Source organism: Staurois parvus, unplaced genomic scaffold, assembly GCF_062004578.1.
Source record: "Staurois parvus isolate SC_StPar_1 unplaced genomic scaffold, SC_StPar_1.0 ptg000911l, whole genome shotgun sequence".
NCBI classification, from domain to species: Eukaryota; Metazoa; Chordata; class Amphibia; order Anura; family Ranidae; genus Staurois; species Staurois parvus.
Window position 1 is genome coordinate 1048966 of NW_028318707.1, and position 25499 is coordinate 1074464.

The 25499-nt window shown below is 41.8% G+C and overlaps 1 protein-coding gene across 2 annotated transcripts in view; it reads right to left on the reverse strand.

Annotated features, from left to right (window-relative positions):
* The window catches only part of MXI1 (MAX interactor 1, dimerization protein), a 68129-nt gene that overhangs the window by 35738 nt on the left and 6892 nt on the right, over nucleotides 1-25499 (reverse strand). Inside the window, exons 1-2 of one of the 2 annotated variants that reach the window (XM_089656506.1) lie at nucleotides 14422-14926; nucleotides 9627-9747 (exon numbers count right to left, since the gene is read on the reverse strand). In XM_089656506.1, coding sequence (XP_089512632.1) covers nucleotides 9627-9747; nucleotides 14422-14491 — 191 coding nt within the window. In that variant the 5' untranslated portion in view covers nucleotides 14492-14926. Of the gene's footprint in view, nucleotides 1-9626; nucleotides 9748-14421; nucleotides 14927-25499 lie in introns of those variants that run through there. The other variant, XM_089656505.1, reaches the window with a different exon arrangement.

Below are 25499 nucleotides of genomic sequence, written 5' to 3' on the forward strand. Positions count from 1 at the left end.
GACTGGGCATGTGACTGTCGTTGGTAGGGTTCAGTACAAGCAGCGTTCAGGGGGCACTCCTGCCAATAGCCTAGCTAGCCTCTTAACCAGGCAACTATTGCTACCCTTATATGGTTCCCAGCTGTGTATTTTCAGAGACACTCAAGGTTGGGTACCATATACCAGTCACAACCAGAAAATTGATTGGCAAATCTGATAACCACTATCTGTTTGGACACTTACCTAATGACATGCATTAGGAGGGGATGAATAACACAAAAAACAGCGCAAAAATTAAATAAATAAAAATAATCACAAATAAATAAATGTCCGTGCAAAAATATATATATAATATTTCAAACATAAGTCCTTATTTTCCCAAAAGGATTTTCAAGACAATGTTCCAAAATGTGCTTCCACCTAATCACCACGTGAAAAATAATATTGACCGCACTCACCAGATTTGGAACGCACGCCGACTTTTGCGGTTCAAGCAGCCATTTTTGAGGTGGAAAGCTGGTCATCCTCTACAGTGATCCTTAAAGCGTGAGATCCCTATATTTACAATTTGGAAACTTGTTCCTTTGAAGCCTTTGAGGCTATTAAACAAGGCCTGTTATTTTATTGAAACATGTGAGTGTCCTTATTCTATGGATTTATATGGTATTGAGTGGCAGTATTACACTATGTAGCCTTTCTTTCCTTGCACACTATTGAGGATTCCATGGAGAAGTAGAGTGGAGTCGATTAGCTGTATCTAAGCAGGGTGAAGGCGATTTGAGTTCCTCCTGAGGGGCTATAGGATCCCTTATATCCTATGAGGCTTATTACTCAACTCCATCTGGTGAGTGCGGTCAATATTATTTTTCACGTGGTGATTAGGTGGAAGCACATTTTGGAACATTGTCTTGAAAATCCTTTTGGGAAAATAAGGACTTATGTTTGAAATATTATATATATATTTTTGCATGGATATTTATTTATTTGTGATTATTTTTATTTATTTAATTTTTGCGCTGTTTTTTGTGTTATTTATTATTGGTGGTTTTCACTGGTGCACAGCTGCATAATTGTATACTTTCTTTGATTGGCGCTGGGATTTTTTTAGTTTATTAGGAGGGGATGGTTTGGCACAGTCAGGGAGAGCCTGATTGTTAGGGTCCTATAACCCATCATCATCACCTTCCCACCCAGCACCCTTCATTAACTCAGCATGCATCTGCCTCTACCCTGTGCCCCTTTTTTTATAACCTACACATTAATGTCAACTTGGTTGTTCCCGAAAAACCTTGGCCTTGGTTGTTGTTGTTGTCGTCCAGTCATTCACGGGGTCTTTTGCACTGGTGTATGCCAGCCCTTATCACCAATCTATATCTCAACATTAAATAACCCCCTTATATTAGTAAATGGGGTTGATTTACTAAAACCTTGAGAGTGCAAAATCTGGTGCAGCTCTGCATGGGAGCCAATTAACTTTCAACTTCAGCTTGTTCAATTAAGCTTTGACAAAAAAAACTGGAGGCTGATTGGTTTCTATGCGGGGTTTCACCAGATTTTGCACTCTCCAGTTTTAGTACATCAATCCAAATGTCTGCTTGACTTGACTTGTCTCTTCATTTGTTCCTTCAAGAGAACCCCTCAAGGTGGCCTATCATAGGTTACCCTTCCATCCATCTCATGAAGCCATCAATGCTCAGTTCATGCTAGCAGCACTAGTTCCAGGGCTGGCATGCCATGTTACTCAGCATTTGTAGTGCTTCTGGTAATTTGACAATGACAGCTATGAGAGCTTTGGCCTTTAAGACGGAGTTTATAAGGTCAGAGGTGGCAATAACAATCTAACCAGTTATTTTTAGCTAGGCCGTGAGTGAAAAGATTACTAAGCCGGGACTTTTCTAAAGTCATGCATGGATTTGCTGCAGCAATTGCTCACCATAATGCGTTGAGCAGCTGGTCCAGTTACAGCAAGTGTGGGGTCAACTATCACATGTATAAACGTACGCCGACTCACAATAGTTCCGGAACGGCCAGTTTAAAAGAATTTCTAGGGTTGGATTCCTCCCGAGGCTTTTGTACCTGTGCTAGTTAATCTGAAAACATTTGAATGCTGGCCACACAAATGTCAATAGGATCAATTTCAGCAATCAGTCTAGTTTTGAAAATAAATGAATGAATGAACGAATGAATGACTTAAACTTGCAAATATAAAGACCCGTGGACCTTCCACGGGCAATTCTTCTTATTCAAGTTAACCCCCCCCCCAAGGTCTCCAGTACACTGCAACTCTTCTAAAACACTCTTTTCCTTGCAGGAGAAAGCAGCATTAAAAACAAGCCTAAAGCTGTTTTTCTTTCAGACACGTCAAGCATTTTTAGCTTTCATTCATTTCATTTAACAGAATGTTAATTTATTCTGGCCACTGAAGTGAATGAACGCTCGAGCTCTAAACGTGCCTAGCGCTTAAGTGCGTTTAGGTGCATCAGGATTTTTTTGCAGCAAAACAAATCCCTCCTGAATGCGATGGCCCTGGGTTTTTTCTGCCTCTAAAACCCCCTGCCTCTAATCACCTGTAAATGCCTAGGTGTGGGGGGGGGGGTATTTACTAAAAGTGATGCACACAGAATCTGGTGCAGCTGTGCATAGTAACCAATCAACTTCTAATTTTATTGTCAAAGCATAAGTGAAAATTATGTGTGCACCAGTTTTAGTAAATCTACCCATAGGCTGACACAGAGGGGCACTTAGTGACAAAAAATCCCCCCAAAAAACGCCAAATGCTCTTAAAAGGGGCATTTTTGATGCCTAGTGCGCACGAGGCCTACAACACTGCAGAAAAGAACTATTTATGGGGAATAAAATAGATTATATATTTACCAAAACCGAGCTCCTGGTCTTCCCCCCCCCCCGCGCCACCCCCCCCATCCTCTCCATTACTACTAACAACGCCACCATCTCTCCCACCCCACACGCCAAAGTCCTTGGTGTCACCCTGGACTCCGACCTCTCCTTCCTACCCCACATCCAACTGCTATCTAGATCTTGCAGGCTCCACCTCCGCAACATCTCCAAGATACGCACATTCCTCACCCCAGACACCACCAAACAACTCGTACACTCCCTCATCATCTCACGCCTGGACTACTGCAACTCCATTCTCACTGGCCTACCCAAACGAACGCTATCCCCACTCCAGTTGATCCTAAACTCAGAGGCTAGACTCATCCACCTCACCAACCGCTCCACATCTGCCTCCCCCCTCTGCCAATCCCTTCATTGGCTCCCGATTGCCCAACGCATCAAATTCAAACTGCTAACCCTGACCTACAAAGCCATTCACAACACCGCCCCAAACTACATAACTGACCTGATACCCAAATACTACCCTACCCATGCCCTCCGCTCCTCACAGGACCTCCTACTCTCTAGCTCCCTGGTCTCCTCCTCCCACGCCCGATTGCAGGACTTCTCTAGGACTTCCCCCATCCTCTGGAACTCCCTACCCCAATCCTTCAGACTGTCACCCACCCTCCTCACCTTCAGGCGCACCCTGAAAACCCTCCTCTTCAGGGAAGCCTACCCCAACCTCACCTAACACCTGACCTCACCTAACAACCTCCTCCACTCCTCCCACCACTCCATCCCCCACAGCCATCTCTTCCTGTACCACCTTCCCCTCCCTCCTAGATTGTAAGCTCGAAAGAGCAGGGCCCTCGAACCCCTCGTGTATTGTATTGTTACTGTATTGTCTCATGTTCTGTCCCCATTGTTACTGTACAGCGCTGAGCATACCCTTTGGCGCTATATAAATACTGTATAATAATAATAATACCTTTCCCCAACTTCCTCCTGCAGTGCTATAGGTGAGGGTGGTGTCATCCTCCTGACCAGATCTCTGAGAATGTTGAGAACCCAAAATCCCATAAGGAGACGCACTGTGGCACCTTTGTGTGAGATTTAGGCTACTCAGTATTCCTAAGGATCTTGTTGGCAGGAGGACGATGCTGCCCTCTGCACTATGGAAGTCAGGGAAAGGGGAATATGTTATTTACCGCCCCCCCACAGGTACTTTTAGTACCACATTACCGTACACTAGCATATTATGATATACTTACCTGCACATAGAGCCTTCCAGCGCAGAGCTGTCATGTCTCCCCCATCGCTTCCATCTTCACCCGTTCTTCCTCCTGGGTTCTCGGGCTCCAGTCATTTGAATGGCCTGCAATGATGTCACTCCTATCAATGCGTATGGGGGCCCTGGCCACGGCACGGCACTCTGTATTCCACAGCATACTTTGTGCCCTGAATGCAGAGTGTCACTGCGCATGTACACATCTTCTAAACGGTAATATTTAGGAGATATTCAATGTACCTACAGGTAAGCCTGGTACAAGGTTAAAAAAAAGAGTTAACTACTGCTTTATTGCTTTGTTTATTTAACAATGACCATAGGTGTGCACAGCCTGTTGCATTAGGGTGTGCGTCCCAAAGCTCAAACGCACATGTGTGCATGCATGTGTGTATATATATATATATATATATATATATATATAAAATAAATATACACACACACACACAGGGCCGTGGATAAGGGGGTACCACCAGGTTACATTTACCAGCCCTTCGTTTCCTGAATGAACACAATGAGCGATCAGTATCGATCACTCACTGTGTTCATTCATAAGTGAAGTATAGTAAACTGTGAGGTTTTTTTTGGGGGGGGGGGGCCCTGTCAGGTTGGCTGTATGTGGCCCCATGGTCTCTATCAGCAGCCCTACACACACACACACACTCTTATTGCAGAGCCGGTTAGTGGGAGATCTCTACCATCTCCCCATTGGCACAGTGTAAGAGAAGTGCATTTCTCTTATGGCAGAGCTGGTCAGAGGGAGAACTTTTCCATCCCCCTGCTGGCACATGGAGCTATAATGCTAATGCGCATGGAGTGATTAGGGTGTGCCCAGGCACATCCGTCACACCTCCTGTGCATGCCTATGACAATAACCTTTGCTATATCTCTTTGATAAGTGCAAAAACAAAAACCCTGTTCATCCTGCCAGAAATCCATTGCTGACCTGTACAATATTATCAGCTCTGCCCAGAATATCTTCCCTCTAAGAGCGAGTCCTAGCACACTTCCTGTTCTAGGGTGACAACACTGCTCCTCCATACAGTACTGCAAGTGAGTGTTGGCACTCAAGGACAAGAAGAACCTATCCTAATGGCAGGATCACCAAGTGAAAAAAAAATGAATGCAGCCACTACATCTATGGACTGGTAAGCTGCAATCCATTATGTTGTTCTTGGGTTTAGATACATGTTTAACCTCCCTGGCGGTATGATTATTTCCGATTTTTTTTGCTGAAAGCGGTACCATTTTTTTGCATGGAAATATGTAGTTTTTTATTGTAGGCTGTAATTTTTAGGAATAACTCACTGAAATCTGTCCGAACAAGAGTCTAGTAAACATTCCGGATATGATAAAACGTGAAACACGAAATCATAAATTATAATTGAATAAATAATCATAAAAAATAATAATAATATATTTAATTCAATAATATAATCAAACCAAAAACACTGAAATTTGAAATACAGAGGCAAATTCGCACATCGCTGAGCAAAGTCGCAGAATCGTTTTCAGTGTCTGATGAGGAATTTCCCCCACAAATCATTATCACTCAATTCTGCAAGTGGTTCTGATTTACTATCGCTGTTCTCTAGCCGGTCTAAAACCGCTTTTGACCTAAAGGGACGCTTTTTGGACGCCATGGACTTTTCTAAGTTTCCAGGCAGAAAGAACAGTCAAAATGCAGGCAGGGCGCAGGACAAAGCACTCGGGACAAAATATATGTGAAATGCATTGAAACAGCAATGTTTTACTATATAATAATCATTTTTAAAAAAATTACATTTTTTAAAAATTTCAAATTTGCCGCCAGAACGTTCCGGCGCCCGTATGTCCCGACGTCACAGGGACCGGAACACAGAAGCCGGATGCCGGCATCAGCCGGAGGAGATGGCCGGGGACGCTGCAGGGGACACATCGCGGGAGCGAAGGACAAGGTAAGTGCTGCAGGGACTCCCTGAGCAACAGTGCATGGTAAGCCCGAGTGTAGCTCGGGGGTTACCGCTCTTGGTACTGAAATTTTACCCCGAGCTACACTCGGGAATACCGCCAAGGAGGTTAATACAATTATATGTATTAAAATGGCAATCAATTAGAAGAAAAAAACCTATAACCTAAATGCTTACACAAGCATCAATTGTCAATAAAAAGCAGTTAATATAAAAAAAAAAAACACACGTCTAAAGCTTCCTAAGAAACAAAAAAGATGCCATATTGTTCAGGATATCCTCTTTTTATCTTGAGACAGACACAGCATCCATCCCCAGTTATAAATGTCAAAATCCCCCAAAGGGAAAATATTCTGCACAGACAATTCAAGGTTGTTTTGCGTTCTTCCATCTATACTGCCCACCGACATCACTTCCTGTCTAGTTACCCTATTCTCAGCCACGGGAGGCTTAAATTTAGTCTCTCGCTGAGAACTAAGAAAACAGGAAACAGAGAAACCAGTGAAGGTCCACAAAGGAGGTTGGCAGCCGTTGAATCTCGTCTTTTCTCATGGTTGTGGAAACATCTGATTTTTAAAAATAATATATGAGCAGCAAAAGCCTGAAGATAAATCTGGCCTCTCAATTTTACTTGAAGCAACTTGAATGAGGTTTTATTTTGTTACCAGAAGGGTGAAAATATATGAACTCCTTTTATATGGGTCACTTTTAATATTACCATGAAATGAATTCCTGGATATCCAGCCTAAAAGTGGTTTTTCAATCTCTAGAACAGTGGTTCTCAACCTTCCTAATGCCGCGACCCTTTAATACAGTTCCTCATGTTGTGGTGACCCCCAACCATAAAATTATTTACCCCGTAATTATAATTCATGAGTGTCGTTTTACCTCCAATACTGCTGCTTTCAACACAGTAGCTGCTTTCAACACAGTAGCTGCTTTTAACAGAGTAGCTGCTTTCAACACAGCAGCTGCTTTCTACACAGTAGCTGCTCTTTACACATCGGAAATATGTGTTTTCTGATGGTCTTAGGGGACCCCTGTGAAAGGGTCGTTAGACCCCCAAAGGAGTCGCGACCCACAGGTTGAGAACCACTGCTCTAGAAAAAAAAAATTAAAAGCGGCTGACTTTTAATAGAAGGACACTTACCTGTCTAGGGATCCGGAGCTGTCATCACCCGGGCTGGTTCCTAACCAGTCTTCAGGTTCATGTCTAGTATGGAAGGCCAGCTGTGACTCCTTGCAGCTTCACAGCTGGGTTCCACTGCGCATGAGCAAATCACAATGCACTTTGTGAATGGTCCCGCAACCTCTTGGGACTTGTGATGTGTTCCAAGAGGTTTCATGGGAGTGGTAGGGAGGTGGTGGAACAACCTCCAGTGGAAATGTGATTCCAGTGGAAGTGGGAGCAGGTACCTGCCAAAACTAGGTACCCGCACCCCCCAAAAAAATAAACATCCAATATTGCTGGGGGGGAAGGGGGGTTCTTAAAAGAGAAACCTCCCATTTGGGGTGAAGTTCCGCTTTAAGCTGGTCATACATGGATCCAAATTCAGCTGGTTCAGCAGGGAGTAGCCGTATTTCAATCCATGTGTGGCCACTGTGGTTGAAGAGAAGATGATCCACTAATCAACTTTTGTTCAACCGCACTGTCGGTATTTTTTCTGCTTGATCAGCACTGCAGGCAATAGGGTGCAGCGCTGATCAGTGTATTCTTTCGGTGGCGAGTCTCCTTGCTGTTAGATTACAAAGATGGAAAGAAGGACAAAAGGAGGAAGGATTCCCCTTCCACCTGGAACGTGTGGGTGTAGGAACTGGGTCCATTTTTTCATTCAACCCACTGAATAAAAAAAAGAAAAAAAGAACCCATGTATAGCCAGCTTTAGAGCTTGCTAGCACCTTTCTAGACAATACAACATTCTCAAACAATAAATGGGCTTGATACAAAGTACTACAAAATGCATTTATCTCTTTTCGCCTGGCCCAGCCTAACCAACCCTGATGTGATGACACATGTGCGACCTTGTGTGTCACATGTAGGGCAACCCATTCATTTCAATCAGCTGCCCTGTAAGCAAGAAAAATGTAGAAGAAATCCCTGACCTTTTTCCAAAATTGTGCCACACCGAACCACATGGTGCCCCAGCACAATGCAGTTTGACATGCTTGAAAATGCATGCCTTAGTAGGTGTGCTGTTAACAATGCCAATGATGCATGTCTGCTATCTCTCCGCTCCTCGCACGACCGAATACTCTCTCACTCCCTTGTCTCCTCCTCCCATGCTTGTGTCTAGGACTTCTCCAGAGCTTCCCCCATCCTCTGGAACTCTCTACCCCAATTTATCAGACTATCGCCTTCTCTGCTCACTTTTAGGCAATCTCTGAAAACCTATCTCTTCAGGGAAGCCTATCCTGCCTTCAGCTAATAATGGAATCTTCTACTCTGCCTACCAGTCCATCCCCCACAGTTACTACCTTTTGTACCACCAGCCCCTCCCCTCTTAGATTGTAAGCTCCAAGGATCAGGAGCTTATCTCCCCTCCTATCCCTCTTGTATTGAACTGTATTGTTGCTGTATTGTCTCCCGTTATATTGTAAAGCGCTGAGCAAACTGTTGGCGCTATAAAAATCCTGTATAATAATAATAATATATAAATCCTGTATAATAATAATAATAATATATGAATCCTGTATAATAATAATAATTATTATTTCTGTGCCAGTCAGGTAAGCGTGGGATTTTGCATGCGTTTCTGACATGCACAAGGTGTGAACCTAGACTTAAGCAGGTCAAACATGGAGCAAATTTCGGCTGGTTCCTGATGAATCGACAAAATCCAAGCTGTGGATGGCCGTTAGCACCCACCAGCCTGAAAACCTTTTATCTGAAAATTGAAGGAGCTGGTTCGTAAATATGATGCAGTCATTGTTAGGGTATTCTGACAGTCGCAGGTACCAGCTGTCAGAATGCAATAGCTGGCAATAGATTTTCATCTATCTATGCTGTTTAGCGTGCATGGGGAAACTGAGTGATTTATTCTGAAGTCTTAAAGTGTATAGCCAGCTTTAATGGGTGGACAGGGGAGAAGTAAAAACAGATGGCAGAGCTGCAGTTTTACCACCCCCCTTCCCACAGTTTTATCACCCCCTTCCTCCACCCCATCTTGTGGCTAAAAAGTACCACTGGGCACAGCTCTATATTGAAGATGAGTATTGCAGAGCAAGCTGCTTTTTTATTTTGTACACTGCCTAGGGGCCCATTTTAGTTGCCCAAAATTTGGCTTTAAACTGTTTTGCCTCAACATGGGATTTTAACTATTTAAATTTAACATGCGTGTCCTTTTAGTAAAATATAAGAATGACGTTCTGTTACTAATGAACTTTGGGCCCTTCCACACTGGTCATGTTGCTCTGCATTTGACGTGCAGCTTTTTTGGATGCGTTGACCTGCCAGCCTTATTCAAGTTAATTGAAAGGGAATTTTTATAACATTTTTAAACAAAATCCTCCACAAATGTCTTTGCAATGACATGGTCTTGTTCTGCAATTGATTATCAAAAAAGTCACAATACCTGTTTGTGCTGCTTCCTAAGCTGTTACTACATCTCTTTGATTTCAGCCTCCTGGACTTTAATCCAAGGAGATCCGAGTCGTCTGGTGAAGGATACGTGGAAGCATACCCGTGCTCACATTCTGCAAAGAGAGGGAAAAAAAAAAAAGATTAAGACACAGACAGGAGATTGCAATGGTCATGTCAGAGTCCTGACCCCAATCCTACAGAAATGCTGTGGTCTGATCTAAGCAAATGATCCAAAATATTTACCTGAAGGAGTACAGTTTTGTAAGATCAAAATACATCCTAACCTCTGACAAAGTCAGATCAGCAGCTATAGAAAGCAATCAGTTACGGTTACTGTTAACAATGTTTTTGCTATTTACTAAATGTAATTGTTCACATACTTTTTGCCACCAACTACATGGGTTCCTGCATTTGCTGAAGAAAGAATGGTAAGGTAAAATGCTGCATGGATCCTATTCTAAGCTTGAATGTTGAAACTTCATTTTATTCCTTTTTAGATAATAAAATAATAATAGTAATATTAATAATGAGAGTACTAATAATAATAATAATTATTATTATTATTATTATTATTATTATTAATATTAATATTATTCAGGATTTATATAGTGGCAACAGATTGTACAGAGCTCTACAAAATAAAGGAATAGTACAGTTGCATTGAAAGGTTAGGATACAAATATAATTTCCTCCAGAAAGAAAATCAGTTGTATTTGTATAGTTTGTATCTGCAGCAATTAAAACATTTTATTAAGTAAAAAAAAAAAGTGTATATATATATATATATATATATACATACATACATACACACACACGCATACACACACCTATAGTTATAATATTGTAGAAGTGTGATTTATGTCCTGAATATAAAAATAAAAAAAGATAGTAAAAAGGATATGTACAAAATTCAACACTTCCTTTATGTAAATAATAATAACACAATATGTGTGTTTATGTTTTAAAAACCTTGTTTCTATGTAAAGTTTGTCATTATATGTACATGGGGGCAGCCATTCATTACATGGGCAGACTCTGCTTCCTCCTTAGTATTCCCATACAATGTACCATTGTTGCATCTCTTATCTCATAATGCAAGTCTATCAGTCAGGTATAACTGAAAACAGTGCACTCTCTATGTGGCTGAGATTTGTGGGTTGATGTACTAAAGGCAAACAGGCTGTTCACTTTGCAAGGCAATTTTCACTTAGTTTGGATGCCAGCAGAGCTCATTCGCTAAGCCAAGGGAAAATTCCCTTACCAAGTGAACAGCCTATTTGTCTTTACTAAATCAACTCCTTTATCTCAGCAGTCGCTGGTTGGGCAGGTTCCATGATTGCAGTAAAATACAGACTGCAAGTAGAAGGAAAAGCTACAAATCTGTTTTCTTATTGCAGTTGTGGAAATATGGTACAGCATGCATTTTAAAAAACTGAAGCTGCATCAAGTCATTTTAAAGTGTGTGTAAAGCCCGTTTTGTTTCTTTTTAGTTACAGATAAAAGTAGGAACAGGCTAAAATCAGTCAGTTTTTTTGTTGTCGATCTCCTTTGGATATATTTCTCCTCACTTCCTGTCCCTCTGACACAACAGGAAGTGAAAAGAAGTCTCACTATACTGAGGATAATTCACCAAAACAGGTGTTCCCATTGAAAGATTTATCCTCACCTCTTGTTTTAGTAAAAATTTAGATTTTTTTTTCTTTCAATCATTTTTTGTGTTGGTAACACAGACAGCAATGAAAACCTTGGTAGTTAGATTGCTTGTATAATGTTAAAAAAGGTCATAGGGTTTGTATTGTAGTTAAATTCCAGTTCTATAAGTCCTAGCACTTCTGTGGATGGTCCTACAAAAAACATAAATATAGGTTAAGGAATAGAAGCGCCACTCCACTTATAGAAGTCCAGAACGGGATTTTATTTAAAATCACAAAGCAAAAACAACACATCTCAGAAGGTTTGAAAGTCAACCCAACATATAAAACCAAGATTATCAATATTATATCTAAAATTATATTAAAATACTATTACAAATTCACAAATAAGGAGTAATATATCATATATACAGTGGGGAAAATGATTATTTAATCCCCTGTAGATTTTGTAAGTTTGCCCACTTACAAAGAAATGAAGGGTCTATAATTTTTATCATAGGTGTGTTTTAAATTGCGAGACAGAATATCAACCAAAAATCCAGAAAAAAAAAACACATGATACAAATATTATAAATTGAGTTTCAGTTCAGTGAGTAAAAAAAGTATTTGATCCCCAAGCAAAGCATGACTTAGTACTTGGTGGAGAAACCCTTGTTGGCAAGCACAGAGGTAAGAGGTTTCTTGTAGTTGGTTACCAGGTTTGCACACAGGAGGGATTTTGGTCCACTCTTCTTTACAGATCTTCTCTAAATCCTTAAGGTTTCTTGGCTGTCGCTTGGCAACTTGAAGTTTCAGCTCCCTCTATAAATTTTCTATAGGATTAAGGTCTGGAGACTGGCTAGGCCAAATCCATGACCTTAATGTGCTTCTTCTTGGGCCACTCCTTTGTTGCCTTGGCGGTATCTTTTGGGTCATTGTCATGCTGGAAGACCCATCCACAACTCATCTTCAGTGTTCTCGCTGTGGGAAGAAGGTTCTTATCCAAGATTTTACAATACATGGCCCTGTCCATTGGCCCCTCAATGTGGCAAAGTCGGCCTGTACCTTTAGCAGAGAAGCAGCCCCAAAGCATAATGTTTCCACCTCCATGCTTGACTGTAGGGATGGTGTTCTTAGGGTCATGGTCAGCATTTTTCTTCCTCCAAACACGGGGAGTCAAGTTAATGCCAAACAGCTCAGTTTTGGTCTCATCTGGCCACAGCACTTTTTCCCAATCCTCTGTATCATTTAGATGTTCATTGGAAAACTTCAGATGGCCTGTACATGTGCCTTCTTGTGGAGGGGGACTTTGCGGATGCTGCAGGATTTCAATCTATGGCGGCGTATTGTGTTACCAATGGTTTGTTTGGTGACTGTGGTCCCAACTGCCTTGAGATCATTCACAAGCTCCTCCCATGTAGTTCTGGACTGATTCCTCACTTTTCTCATGATCATCCTTACCCCATGAGGGGAAATCTTGCATGGAGCTCCAGACTTAAGGTGATTGATGGTTATTTTGTACTTCTACCATTTGCGAATAATGACTCCAAAAGTGGGGTACTGCTCATCAAGCTTCTTACTGATGTTCTTGTAGCCCATTGCAGCCTTGTGCAGATCTACAATCTGGCCCCTGATGTCCTTTGACAGCTCTTTGGTGTTGCCCATGGTGGTGAGGTTTGAATGGAAGAAAGAAATTCTGTGGACAGGTGTCTTTTATACACATAACAAGTTGTCGTTAGGAGCACCTTCATAAATTGACAGGAGTAATCTGTGTACCACATAGCCAGTCTGTGGGAGCCAGAACTATTGTTGCTGGTAGGGGATCAAATACTTATTTTACTCACTGAACTGCAACTCATAACATTTGTACCATGTGTTTTTTTGGATTTTTGATTGACATTCTGTCTCTATTATTTAAAATACACCTATGATAAAAACTATAGACCCTTCATTTCTTTGTAAGTGGTCATCTGAGCAAAATCTACAGGGGATCAAATAATGATTTTCCCCACTGTAATAGATAGATGCACTATTCCAGGTATAAGTCAAGAATGATTTTTATATAAGGTATATAACATGAATATATCATTTCATATTTGTGATTTGCAAATATTTTAACATTGATTTAAATATGTCACTGATTATTTTCAAGGTTTTATATGTTTATAAGCCCTGAAGAATTGGGACTTTCATAACCTGAGGCATATTGGGGTTTATTTACTAAACCTGGTTGACTCAGAATCTTGTCCACTTCTGCATAAAAACCAATCAGCTTCCAGGTTTTATTGCTGAAGCTTAACTGAACATGCTGAGGTTAGAAGCTGATTGGCTACCATGCACAGGTGCCCAAGATTCTGAGTCAACCAGGTTTAGTAAATAAACCCCATTGGCTTTTCCCTGGCCTAAATAAAATATTATTTACTTATAAAATATTATTTCCTTCCTAAATAAAATATTATTCCAGACAGAACCCGACAGAGGTTCTAATCCTGCCCTACTCTATCTAGGTTTAAAAAAAAATTGCCTATACATACATTACAGTGATGGTTTAAAATATGTAGTACAGAAATACATTTTTAAAGAATAATTATTGTATAGATACAGACCAGTTCACATCTTAAGATTTGTTCAAGCAGAAATACTAAATAAACAAAAAATAAAGTCTTAGCGCTTAAAGTTTTTCAAGTCAGAATCTCCATGTGAGAAAAAAAAAAAAAGGATTTTTCACAATTTGATTTTTTTTTTTTTTTATATCCTCCTGTGCAAGTCATTCAAACAGTTAAATTTTTAGAATCCCATTTCCTTTTCCAGAAACCCTCTGCTGGAGGGGAAGAGACAATCCATCTAGTTCTAATTAAGACACCATGAAATTCTTTCAAATATCTCCTGAAGACTGACCATTTTTTGTTTTATAATTCACGAGGATAAATCTCAATTAAAAAAAAATTAACACAGACCAGGGACATAATGATGAAATGAATACCAAGGGTGTCTCTCTGCACAACAGACGAGGGCCATACCCTCACAATCCACTATGATATCACACAAAAGCCATCAATGCACAAATAATAAGAAATCGATTCTAAGCCAAGCCAAAAACTTAAACTTACATAGCAAACAAAAATAAATAAACAAAGTACATTAATAAACAATTACCTCTTTCTCTTCTTTCCAAATACTCGGCGGCATCTAAAAGCGTTTGAATATTTAACATCACGCAATCCATCTCGCAATATTTTTATATATATATATATATATATATATATATATATATATATATATATACACACACACAACCCTTGAAAAACTGCAATTTTTTTTTTTTGGTTCCTAAAACGTCCACGCAAAAGCGGCGAAAGAAACAAAATGTGGGTGAGGTAAATTCTGCTGTCTTGCAGAATTCGATGGATCTGGGAATAGGTTTTGACAAATTGTCCTCAGAAGTTTTGCAAAAGCAGACAGGGCCCTGGTCAGGCAGCTAATCAGATCTCAAATGCCAAAAAAAAGAAAGAAAAAAAAGGGAACATAAAGAGGTGACGGCTGCCGTGAAATGGTCTGCAGTGCAGGAAAGAAAGAAGAAGGAATTCAAATAGAAAAGATAAAGTTGGAAGGAGTTGCAGCAGAGGATCATGTGAAGCTCCAGCCTGCATTGACACACAGACCAGTTTGTTTACTTCTTGCAGCAAAGACAGAGAGGGCTGCTCCCACACAGGCTCCAGCTGCAAGGGCTGCTGGGTGTTGTGGTTTTTCATTCCCTTAACTGCGGAGTCCACAGATTTAACCCCTTCTGCACTGGACAGTTTTAATTCTACTTCTAAAATTTCCCAAAGAAAACTTAGATCAAGGAATCTCGGATTCTACCAATGTTGACTTTCCTTTCGGAGATTGCTACTTGCTTGGCTCTTCTGCTGATCCTGCGGCTCCAGTACTTTCACAGTCAGCAGCCGGTGATTTAAATGCCCTTTGATTGGCCTATTAGGCCCCATGCACACTGAGAGTTTGCTCAGGTCTTCTGAACACCTGGCTACTAAAATGCGGTAAAAGCGGTGTATTGCACATGCGTTTATGTGCGTTCACATGTGTAAGCATTATTGTATTCACTTGGTCAGAATATTTACATATTCTGGCCTTTATAATGCATTAAGACGCATGAGCAGCACAGTGGCTAAATGGTTAGCACTTCCGCCTGGCAGTACTAGGGTCGTTGGTTCGAATCCCAACCTCAGCACCACCTGCCTGGAGTTTGCATGTTCTCCCTGTGCCTGCGTGGGTTTCCTCCAGGTACTCCGGTTTCCTCCCACACTCCAAAGACATGCTGGTAGGTTAATTGGATCCTGTCTAAATTGTCCCTAGTATATGTATGTATGAATGTGAGTTAGGGACCTTAGATTGTACGCCCCTTGAGGGTTAGGGACTGATGTGAATGTACAATATATGTATATGTAAAGCGTTGCGTAAATTGACGGCGCTATATAAGTACCTGAAATAAATAATTTATGTGCATTGCATTTTTTGTTCTGTCTAATCACTCCTCTTTTGATTGTGCTAGTGATGCTTTTTTCTGCCTGTAAATGCTTCTCTTCTAATATGCCTGTAAACGCCTGTGTGTGTGCATGGACACATAGGGCTTGATTTACTAAAGGCAAACAGACCGTGCACTTTGCAGTGCAGTTGCATTCTGCAAGAGCAGTTGCTCCAGAGCTTAGTAAATGAGCAGAAGCTCTGCTGACTTCCATCATCCAATCATGTGCAAGGAAAAATGCTTTTTTTTTTAAATTTCCTTACCAGGGGCGGACTGATCATTTGGAAACTCGGACACTGCCCGAGGGCCCAGGGTCAGTAGGGGGCCCCATGAGATGCCCCTGGTACCTTTTTCATAGTCTTTTTTGAGTTTGGGTAAGGACACAGGGGCCCCATGATCCCCTATTGCCCGGGGGCCCCATGAGTTGTCAGTCCGCCACTGTTCCTTACTCATGATTGGGTATTCTTTGCAAGTGAAGCTTTACCTGATTTCTGCTCTAAGTTCTGGTGCAACTGCACTTTGCAAACAGCACAGTCTTTTTGCCTTTAGTAAATCGACCCCATAGGCTAATATACAGGTGTATTTACAGGAAGAAAAAAAAAACACCAAATGCCCGTGAAAGAGGTTTTTGTTTTTTTTGTAAGCCCAGTGTGCATGATTATTATTATTATTGATTATATTATTAGTAGTAATAATAATAATAATTATTATTAGTATTAATAATAATAATTACTATTATTGTTATTTTATTATTATAAAGGATTTATAAAGTGCCACCTGTTTATGCAGCGCTTTACAAAATGATGGGAGACAGTACAATTATAATACAATTCAATGCAAGGGGGACTCGAGGGCCCTGCTTATTACAGCTTACAATCTAAAGTCGGCCATGCACGATTAGAAAATGCATTTGATACACTCAATTGTTTGACTTTCGAAACATTAGTGGGCTAATTTTGATTCTCGAAAATGTTTCATTTTATGGCAAACCCCCCCCCGTTATGTTGGGTTTTTGTAGCCTAAACAATCGTTTAAGTAAACAGTAGTGGAATCGATTTAAAAAAAAAAACCCTATAGTGCATGAGCGTTTTAGAATGGAACCTCGGAAGTACAAGCGACCTAAAGAAAGATCTTTCTTGTTGCGGAATTATCGTTCATACAGGGAATTAGAAAATATTGGAAATATTAACCAGTGTAACTTCCAATATGCTTTAGAAAAAAATAAATAAATGAGGCAACACCTGAAAAATATGATTGTCACCATTTTGCGATATGTTGCGCATGGAAACGATGTATCCAGGGCTTTTCTTCTCAGAGAATAGGTGCAGGTATACTCCCCCCTTCCAAGACACCCCTTATCTCCACTCCCCACCCACCTTCGAGCACCGTCCCTTAGTTCCACCCCCCACCCACCTCTCAGTACTGCCCCCTTTAGAGAATACAGAGCCAAGTATCATTTTCCAGCGCTAAGTAATTTGTATGAATTTTAATGATAACAAGAAAAATAGTAGAATAGATCCCCTGCAGTCAGCAAAAAATACACTCTCCAGAAAAAAATACCCGCTCAGCAACAATAGATCCCCCCAGCAACAAGAGATCTGTAAGCAGCCAGCAACAATAGACCAATCTCAGCAGTAAATCCCTCCCAGTAACAATTGATCCCCCCCCCAACAACAACAGATTCCCCCACCAGGAACAACAGACCTCCCCAATAACAATAGACCCCAGACACAACAATAGATCCCCCTCAGTGACAATAGATCCCTCAGCAGCCAGCATTAATAAACCCCCCAGCACACCCCACCAGCTCTTGTCATTATATAAATTCAGTGCTGGAGGTGCCGGAACTGCGTTTCCCTGAGTTCCCGCTGAAAACAGCTCTGGATGTATTACATGTTGCAGTGGGAAGATTCACAAAGGTCAAAAAATCTTTACTTAATTTTGCTGATTGTGTAATTGATTGATGAAAAATGCATCATTTATGTTATCGATCCATAATATGTCGATAATTGGGGGAAATCTTCTAATACAATGATGTTGTTATCGCATGCATGTTCGACAGAGCTTTATAAATCTGACTTTTTCTAATGATTTTCTAACCATGTATGGCCAACATAACACTAGGTTCACGTTTGTGCATGTCCACATCTAGCCACATTCAGGCTAGGTTCACATCTGTACGTCTTTTAGTGCATTTACAGATGTGCAGAAAGGCACTATAGTGCATTGAACCTTTTTCCCTATAGATCCCTTTCACATCTATGAAGTTTCCTGCAGTGGAAGGTGCAGGTACTGTATATTTTATACACAGCACAGTGCATTTTTGGCTCCATAGACTTCAATGGGATCGCATCAAAAATACATATACATGCATTTTTTTTACCTATTTTGATGCATTTTCCTGCATGACACCAGATACCTCCTAGCAAAATCAGCAAATAGCTTGCCATTGGACAAAAAGAAAACCACAACACGCATTAAAACTGCATCAAAAACGTGATTTAAAAATGCAAAACGCAACGGAAAATGTGCTGCAAAAATGCATCAACCGCACATGCATAGATGTGAACCTAGCCCCACTGTTAGAATTTTATTTGAGAAATTTTCCATCCTGGTCCTCCCAATTTTCTCGTCACTTCGGTCAACAATGAACAACAATTTGATCCCACTAAATCGAAAAAAAGTCTTAAACGAAAACATTTTCTAAGGAAATCCTACTAGCATACTAGCATTCACTCTCCCAATCAACACTGAATTTAAATCCTTCTGCTACTGACATCAGTAAATAGATAAGAAAGTATATTATATTTACTTGTTTTAAACTTTTTTTTACAGTTCTTCAGTAACTTCCTGGTTTCTATGCCTAGGCAATTGATGTCATACATCCAGGGGTGGACTGACCATTTGGAAACTCGGGCACTGCCCGAGGGCCTGGGGTCAGTAGGGGGCCCCATGAGATGCCCCTGGTACCTTTTTCATAGGCTTTTTTGAGTTTGGGCAAGGACACAGGGGCCCCATGATCCCCTATTGCCCGGGGGCCCCATGAATTGTCAGTCTGCCCCTGCATACATCCCAGGAGTCTTCAGGAGTGGAGGAGGGGTTTTCTATGTTAAGCACACCCTCCTGCATGCCTAAACTAAGGGAAGATGGATTCCAGAAACTAAATGCTACTGCCCTTCTTCAAGATGGCCGCAGCCAGAAATGCTGGGGGGTAGTTTTCAAAGTGATTGCTCAGCAAAATAATGCATGGAGACATGAATGGATGGGGGAGATTGCTTTGAACATTAAAAATAAATCAAAAAGCGTTTTAGTTTGTGCTGCTCAGATGCAGTGTAGTTCTGCTTTAAGTGATCTTGTTTGCTAATACATGTACCTGTTTCTTTATTGCACAATCATGTTGGGTGCAGGCGATTCATTGATTGTTAACTGGTGGCCCTCCAGCTGTTGCCAAACTACAAGTCCCATGAGGCGTTGCAAGATTGACAGTTATAAGCATGACTCCGAAAGGCAGAGGCATGATGGGACTTGTAGTTTCGCAACAGCTGGAGGGCTGCCAGTTTGACACCCCTGCGCTGCAGTATTGTGAAGATGAGTTGAAGTTTGGATGAAATTGTTATGTCTGTGGGCATCCATGCTCTCTGCGAGTCTTTTGCACAAAATGACAGCAAATTCGGATGTCTTCATTTTAGTCTACATTAGCAGGGGGCCTTGTTGCGAAGCCCTGGATGAGCAGAGCACCTCATGGGAAATCCTGACCCAAAAGCCACCCATGTGTACGCCTGGCATTAGTGACAGTTAGAATAAGGAAGTTAGATTAGAAATGTGTTTGTCTTTCCTATTTAGACAGCAGCATCTCTAATCCAGAAATCTCTATTCACGTTGCCGAAAGGGAACTAGCAGTATTGTAAATCGCCCAACTGTCCCCAATTCTGTCCCAATTTCCTTAGAAACGTATTAGGTGTCCCTAACATCTCGATGACTCAGATTGTTCAGTTATCCATAAACTGGGCTCACCAGATTTGTGGCTGATTTCTCAGTTGTACAGTTTCCCAGAATTGCTCAATATATGCAAATTAATTTTTAAAGAAAATTGTATTTTGAGAAAATACAAGTGGATTTTAGCTGTACATAAATATAATAAGTTCAAATAATAATTAACTAATATAAGAATATAATAAAGATCTAATACTTATAAAAATAAAATATATACTATAATATACCAAAATTATACAACTTGCTTAATGAGACTTCATGGACAACAAGCAAATAAAAATCAGCTGCTAATGATACAAAGCAAACTTTGCAGCTCTGCTAAAAGCAGGTTAAAGTGTTACTAAACCCAAGACCCTGCATTCACTATATCGAGTCTCCCTGGACCCTGCATTCATTATATATGGTCTTCCTGAACCCTGCATTCATTATATCTACTCTCCCGGAGCCTGCATTCATTATATCTACTCTCCCCGGACCCTGCATTCACTATATCTGGTCTCCCCGGACCCTGCATTCATTATATCTGGTCTCCCCAGACCCTGAATTCACTATATCTGGTCTCCCCGGACCCTGCATTCACTATATCTGGTCTCCCCGGACCCTGCATTCACTATATCGGGTCTCCCTGGACCCTGCTTTCACTATATCGGGTCTCCCTGGACCCTGCTTTCACTATATCTGGTCTCCCCAGACCAGGGGAGTACTGACAACTCACAGGGCCCCCGGGCAATAGGGATCATGGGGCCCATGTGTCCTTGCCAAAACTCAAAAAAGCCTATTAAAAAGGTACCGTACTGACCGCGGCCCTCGGGCAGTGCCCGAGTTTCCAAATGGTCAGTCCGCCCCTGCCCCAGATCCTGCATTCACTATATCTGGTCTCCCCGGACTCTGCATTCACTATATCTAGTCTTCCAGGACCCTGCATTCACTATATCTGGTCTCCCAGGACCCTGCATTCACTATATCTGGTCTCCCCGGACTCTGTATTCACTATATCTGGTCTTCCAGGACCCTGCATTCACTATATCTGGTCTCCCACAGTACACACAACATGGAAATTCAATTATTGTAGTAAATATAAACTGCTAAATACCTTTTCTCATCAGCAGTTAGAGCAGTCTGGTGACTTCTATCTGGTTTCCCCGGACCCTGCATTCACTATATCTGGTTTCCCAGGACCCTGCATTCACTATATCTGGTTTCCCAGGACCCTGCATTCACTATATCTGGTCTCCCCGGACCCTGCATTCACTATATCTGTCTCCCTGGATCCTGATTCACTATATCTGGTCTCCCACAGTACACAGAATATGGAAATGCAATTATTTTAGTAACTATAAACTGCTAAATACCTTTTCTCATCAGCAGTTAGAGCAGTCTTGTGACTTCAGCTGAGCACTGGTTAAAACTTGTAGGAGTTTTCTTTCTGCTCTAGGAGGATGCAGAACCCCTGACTCTCTGTCTGGACAGTGCTGATTGGCCCTGTGCTGATCACATGCGCTCTTTCAAGAAAAAATGGGTTCAGTCTGTTTTATCAGGAGATAAGACGTGGACATTTGAACAAGAGGAGGGGCAGAGAAGACAGGATCAAATGGCCTTTTTACACAATGCAGAGGATTAACCCCTTAGGTTCCACAGTGAGTATAACAAGCATGCTTTACTACATCTACAGACTGATTGTACTGTTGTGGGTTTAGTAACACTTTAACTAAGATTTGGGCAGTGGAACAGGCTCACTTAAAGCTTCCAGTTTTGAATTCCAGCTAAAGAAAAATGAATAGCCGAGTAACAGTGAAGATAAAAAGCCAATTTTGCAATCTTGCTGCAATTCTAACCTATCACTTCTTCTCTGCCACTGGATGTCCAAGGTATTTCAGGCTGAATGACGGCCAGCGTCATTCAACTCACTTTCTCTTAGCCCAGACCAGGGGTGGACTGACAACTCATGGGGCCCCCGGGCAATAGGGGATCATGGGGCCCCTGTGTCCTTGCCCAAACTCAAAAAAACCTATGAAAAAGGTACCAGGGGCATCTCATGGAGCCCCCTACTGACCCCGGGCCCTTGGACAGTGCCCAAGTTTCCAAATGGTCAGTCCGCCCCTGGCCCAGACTGTCAAGGACACCCCTACTGTGCAGCAGTAAGTACCCCCTGTAAAGGAGGAGAAAGGGCCTGTGTTGTCATTGGCCCATTCAGAAGTCTTGTGGGAAAAGTATGTATATATATACAGTCATGGCCGAAATTGTTGGCACCCTTGATATTTCTCCAGGAAATCATGTATTTCTCACGAAACGTATTGCATTAACACATGTTTTGCTATACACATGTTTATTCCCTTTGTGTGTATTGGGACAAAACAAAAAAAGGGAGGAAAGAAAGCAAATTCGACATAATGTCACACAAACCTCCAAAAATGGGCTGGACAAAAGTATTGGCACCCTTTCACAACTGCGGATAAATAAGAATGTTACAAGCATGTGATGCTCCTGTAAACTCACCTGGGGCAAGTAACAGGTGTGGGCAATATAGAAATCACACCTGAAAGCAGATAAAAAGGAGAGACGTTCACTTAACCTTTGCATTGTGTGTCTGTCTGTGCCACACTAAGCATGGACAACAGAAAGAGGAGACGAGAACTGTCTGAGGACCTGAGAACCAAAATTGTGGCAAAATATCAACAATCTCAAGGTTACAAGTCCATCTCCAGAGAACTAGATTTGCCTTTGTCCACAGTGCGCAACATTATCAAGAAGTTTGCAACCCATGGCACTGTAGCTAATCTCCCTGGTCGTGGACGGATGAGGAAAATTGATGAAAGATTGCAACGCAGAATAGTCCGGATGGTGGATAAGCAGCCCCAAACATGTTCCAAAGACATTCAAGCTGTCCTGCAGGCTCAGGGAGCATCAGTGTCAGCGCGAACTATCCGTCGACATTTAAATGAAATGAAACGCTATGGCAGGAGACCCAGGAGGACCCCACTGCTGACACAGAGACATAAAAAAGCAAGACTACAGTTTGCCAAAATGTACTTGAGTAAGCCAAAAGCCTTCTGGGAAAACGTCTTGTGGACAGATGAGACCAAGATAGAGCTTTTCGGTAAAGCACATCATTCTACTGTTTACCGAAAACGGAATGAGGCCTACAAAGAACAAAACACAGTACCTACGGTAAAATATGGTGGAGGTTCAATGATGTTTTGGGGTTGTTTTGCTGCCTCTGGCACTGGGTGCCTTGACTGTGTGCAAGGCATCATGAAATCTGAGGATTACCAAAGGATTTTGGGTCGCACTGTAGGGCCCAGTGTCAGAAAGCTGGGTTTGCGTCCAAGATCCTGGGTCTTCCAGCAGGACAATGACCCCAAACATACGTCAAAAAGCACTCAGAAATGGATGGCAAAGAAGCGCTGGAGAGTTCTGAAGTGGCCAGCAATGAGCCCAGATCTAAATCCCATTGAACACCTGTGGAGAGATCTTAAAATTGCTGTTGGGAAAAGGTGTCCTTCCAATAAGAGAGACCTGGAGCTGTTTGCAAAGGAAGAGTGGTCCAAAATTCCGGGTGAGAGGTGTCAGAAGCTTATTGATGGTTATAGGAAGCGACTGATTTCAGTTATGTTTTCCAAAGGGTGTGCAACCAAATATTAAGTTAAGGGTGCCAATACTTTTGTCCAGCCCATTTTTGGGGTTTTGTGTGACATTATGTCATATTTGCTTTTCTGCCTCTGTTTTATATTTGTTCCAATACATACAAAGGGAATAAACATGTGTATAGCAAAACATGTGTTAATGCAATACCTTTTTTGTGTGAAATACTTGATTTTCAGGAAAAATATCAAGGGTGCCAACAATTTCGGCCATGACTGTATATATATATATATATATATGAATAGAGCGGTGAGAGGTTAGAATCCTGGTCAGGTTTTTATTGCTGTGTCCCCACTGGGGGGATTTATCCTATTTGTCCTGATGGCCACTGCCAGGGCTCATTCATACTACAGACACGAGTTAACATGCATTGTATTATGAATGGACTGCCAGCGCACCTCAATGGTGTAAAAAATGTGCATGACCCTTTTTTTCCCCAAAAGGCAGCACACCACAATGCACGGTGTATATGATGTGGTGCACTGCACTCTACAATGTGACGGGGCGCCATTCACAATGAAGGCAATATAGAGCAGATGCGGTGCCATGCATTGTGCCAAGGGGGGAGATTTAATAAAACTGGAGCAGTCAGATTCTGGTGCAGCTGTGCATGGTAGCCAATCAGCTTCTAACCTCAGCTGGTTCAATTAAACTTTGACAATAAGCCCCCGGTCACATCAGGTGCGATTTATTTAAGTACTTATATAGCGCTTTCAATTTACGCAGCACTTTACATATATATTGTACACTCACATCAGTCCCTAACCCTATAGGGGCGTACAATCTAAGGTCCCTAACTCACATTCATACATACACATACTAGGGTCAATTTAGACAGGAGCCAATTCACCTACCAGCATGTCTTTGGAGTGTGGGAGGAAACTGGGGTACCTGGAGGAAACCCACACAGACACAGGGAGAACATGCAAGCTTCAGGCAGGTGGAGCCAAGGTTAGGATTTGAACCAATGATCCTACTACTGCCAGGTGGAAGTGCTAACCACTTAGCCCACTGTGCTGCCCCCATTGGCATGCAATTTGCATGCCAGGCAACTTGCAAATCATATGCCAAGTCGCACCCTATTGTCCACAATTACAGTGGTCAAATTGGTGTGGTTCCAACTCGGTCGGAGCCACACCGATTTCTAAAGTAGTCCATGCACTACTTTTGGTGCAATTTGCATAGACATCTGTGTCAGATGTCTTGAAAATCGCACTTGAAATCGGCATGTCCCCCGACTTTTGAAATCGTGCGACTTAACTGTAAATTGCACGATTTCAAAGTTGTGCTTGATGTGGCAGGGGGCTTAAACCTGGAAGCTTATAGGTTACAGATTTTGCCCTCTCCAGTTTTAGTAAATAACCCCCAATCCCCCAATGCGTGTGTTTTTAGCGCACATTGCCACAATGCATAATTGTGAATAGGCCCTAAAAGTGATGTACAAAATTTTGAGTTGTCACCAGAACAAGAATATAGCGGAAATCTTTAAAGGGGACACCTGTTCTGATGAAAACTGAGCCTGGGTTCACACTGATGCGGTGCGGAATTTGCAGCAAATTCCACACAGCATCACAATCGCACCCCATTCAAGACAGCTAATCTCAAGAAATACCGCTCTCTTTGCTTCTGCTCTCTCTATTTCTCTCAAAATGTCTGAAATAGTTAATTTTTTACTGTTTTTCAGTGTATTCTGGGCATTTTGGAAGGACTCCTGAGGTTATCTTTTAAAAAATGCTTCTAAATGTAAACGCTCATAAACGCGGTATGCAAACACAGCCAGGGGCGGACTGACCATATGGAAACTCGGCACTGCCCGAGGGCCCAGGGTCAGTAAGGGGCCCCATGAGATGCCCCTGGTACCTTTTTCATAGGCTTTTTTGAGTTTGGGCAAGGACACAGGGGCCCCATGATCCCCTATTGCCCGGGGGCCCCATGAGTTGTCAGTCCGCCCCTGAACTTGGCTAAACACACTTTTTTAAGCTACATTTCCAGCAGTCAGTTTCCATCGTTCAGAAGTGTCCCGTGTACATGGAGCCTAATCAGGGGCATCCCTAGGGTTGGTGTCACCCGGTGTGAT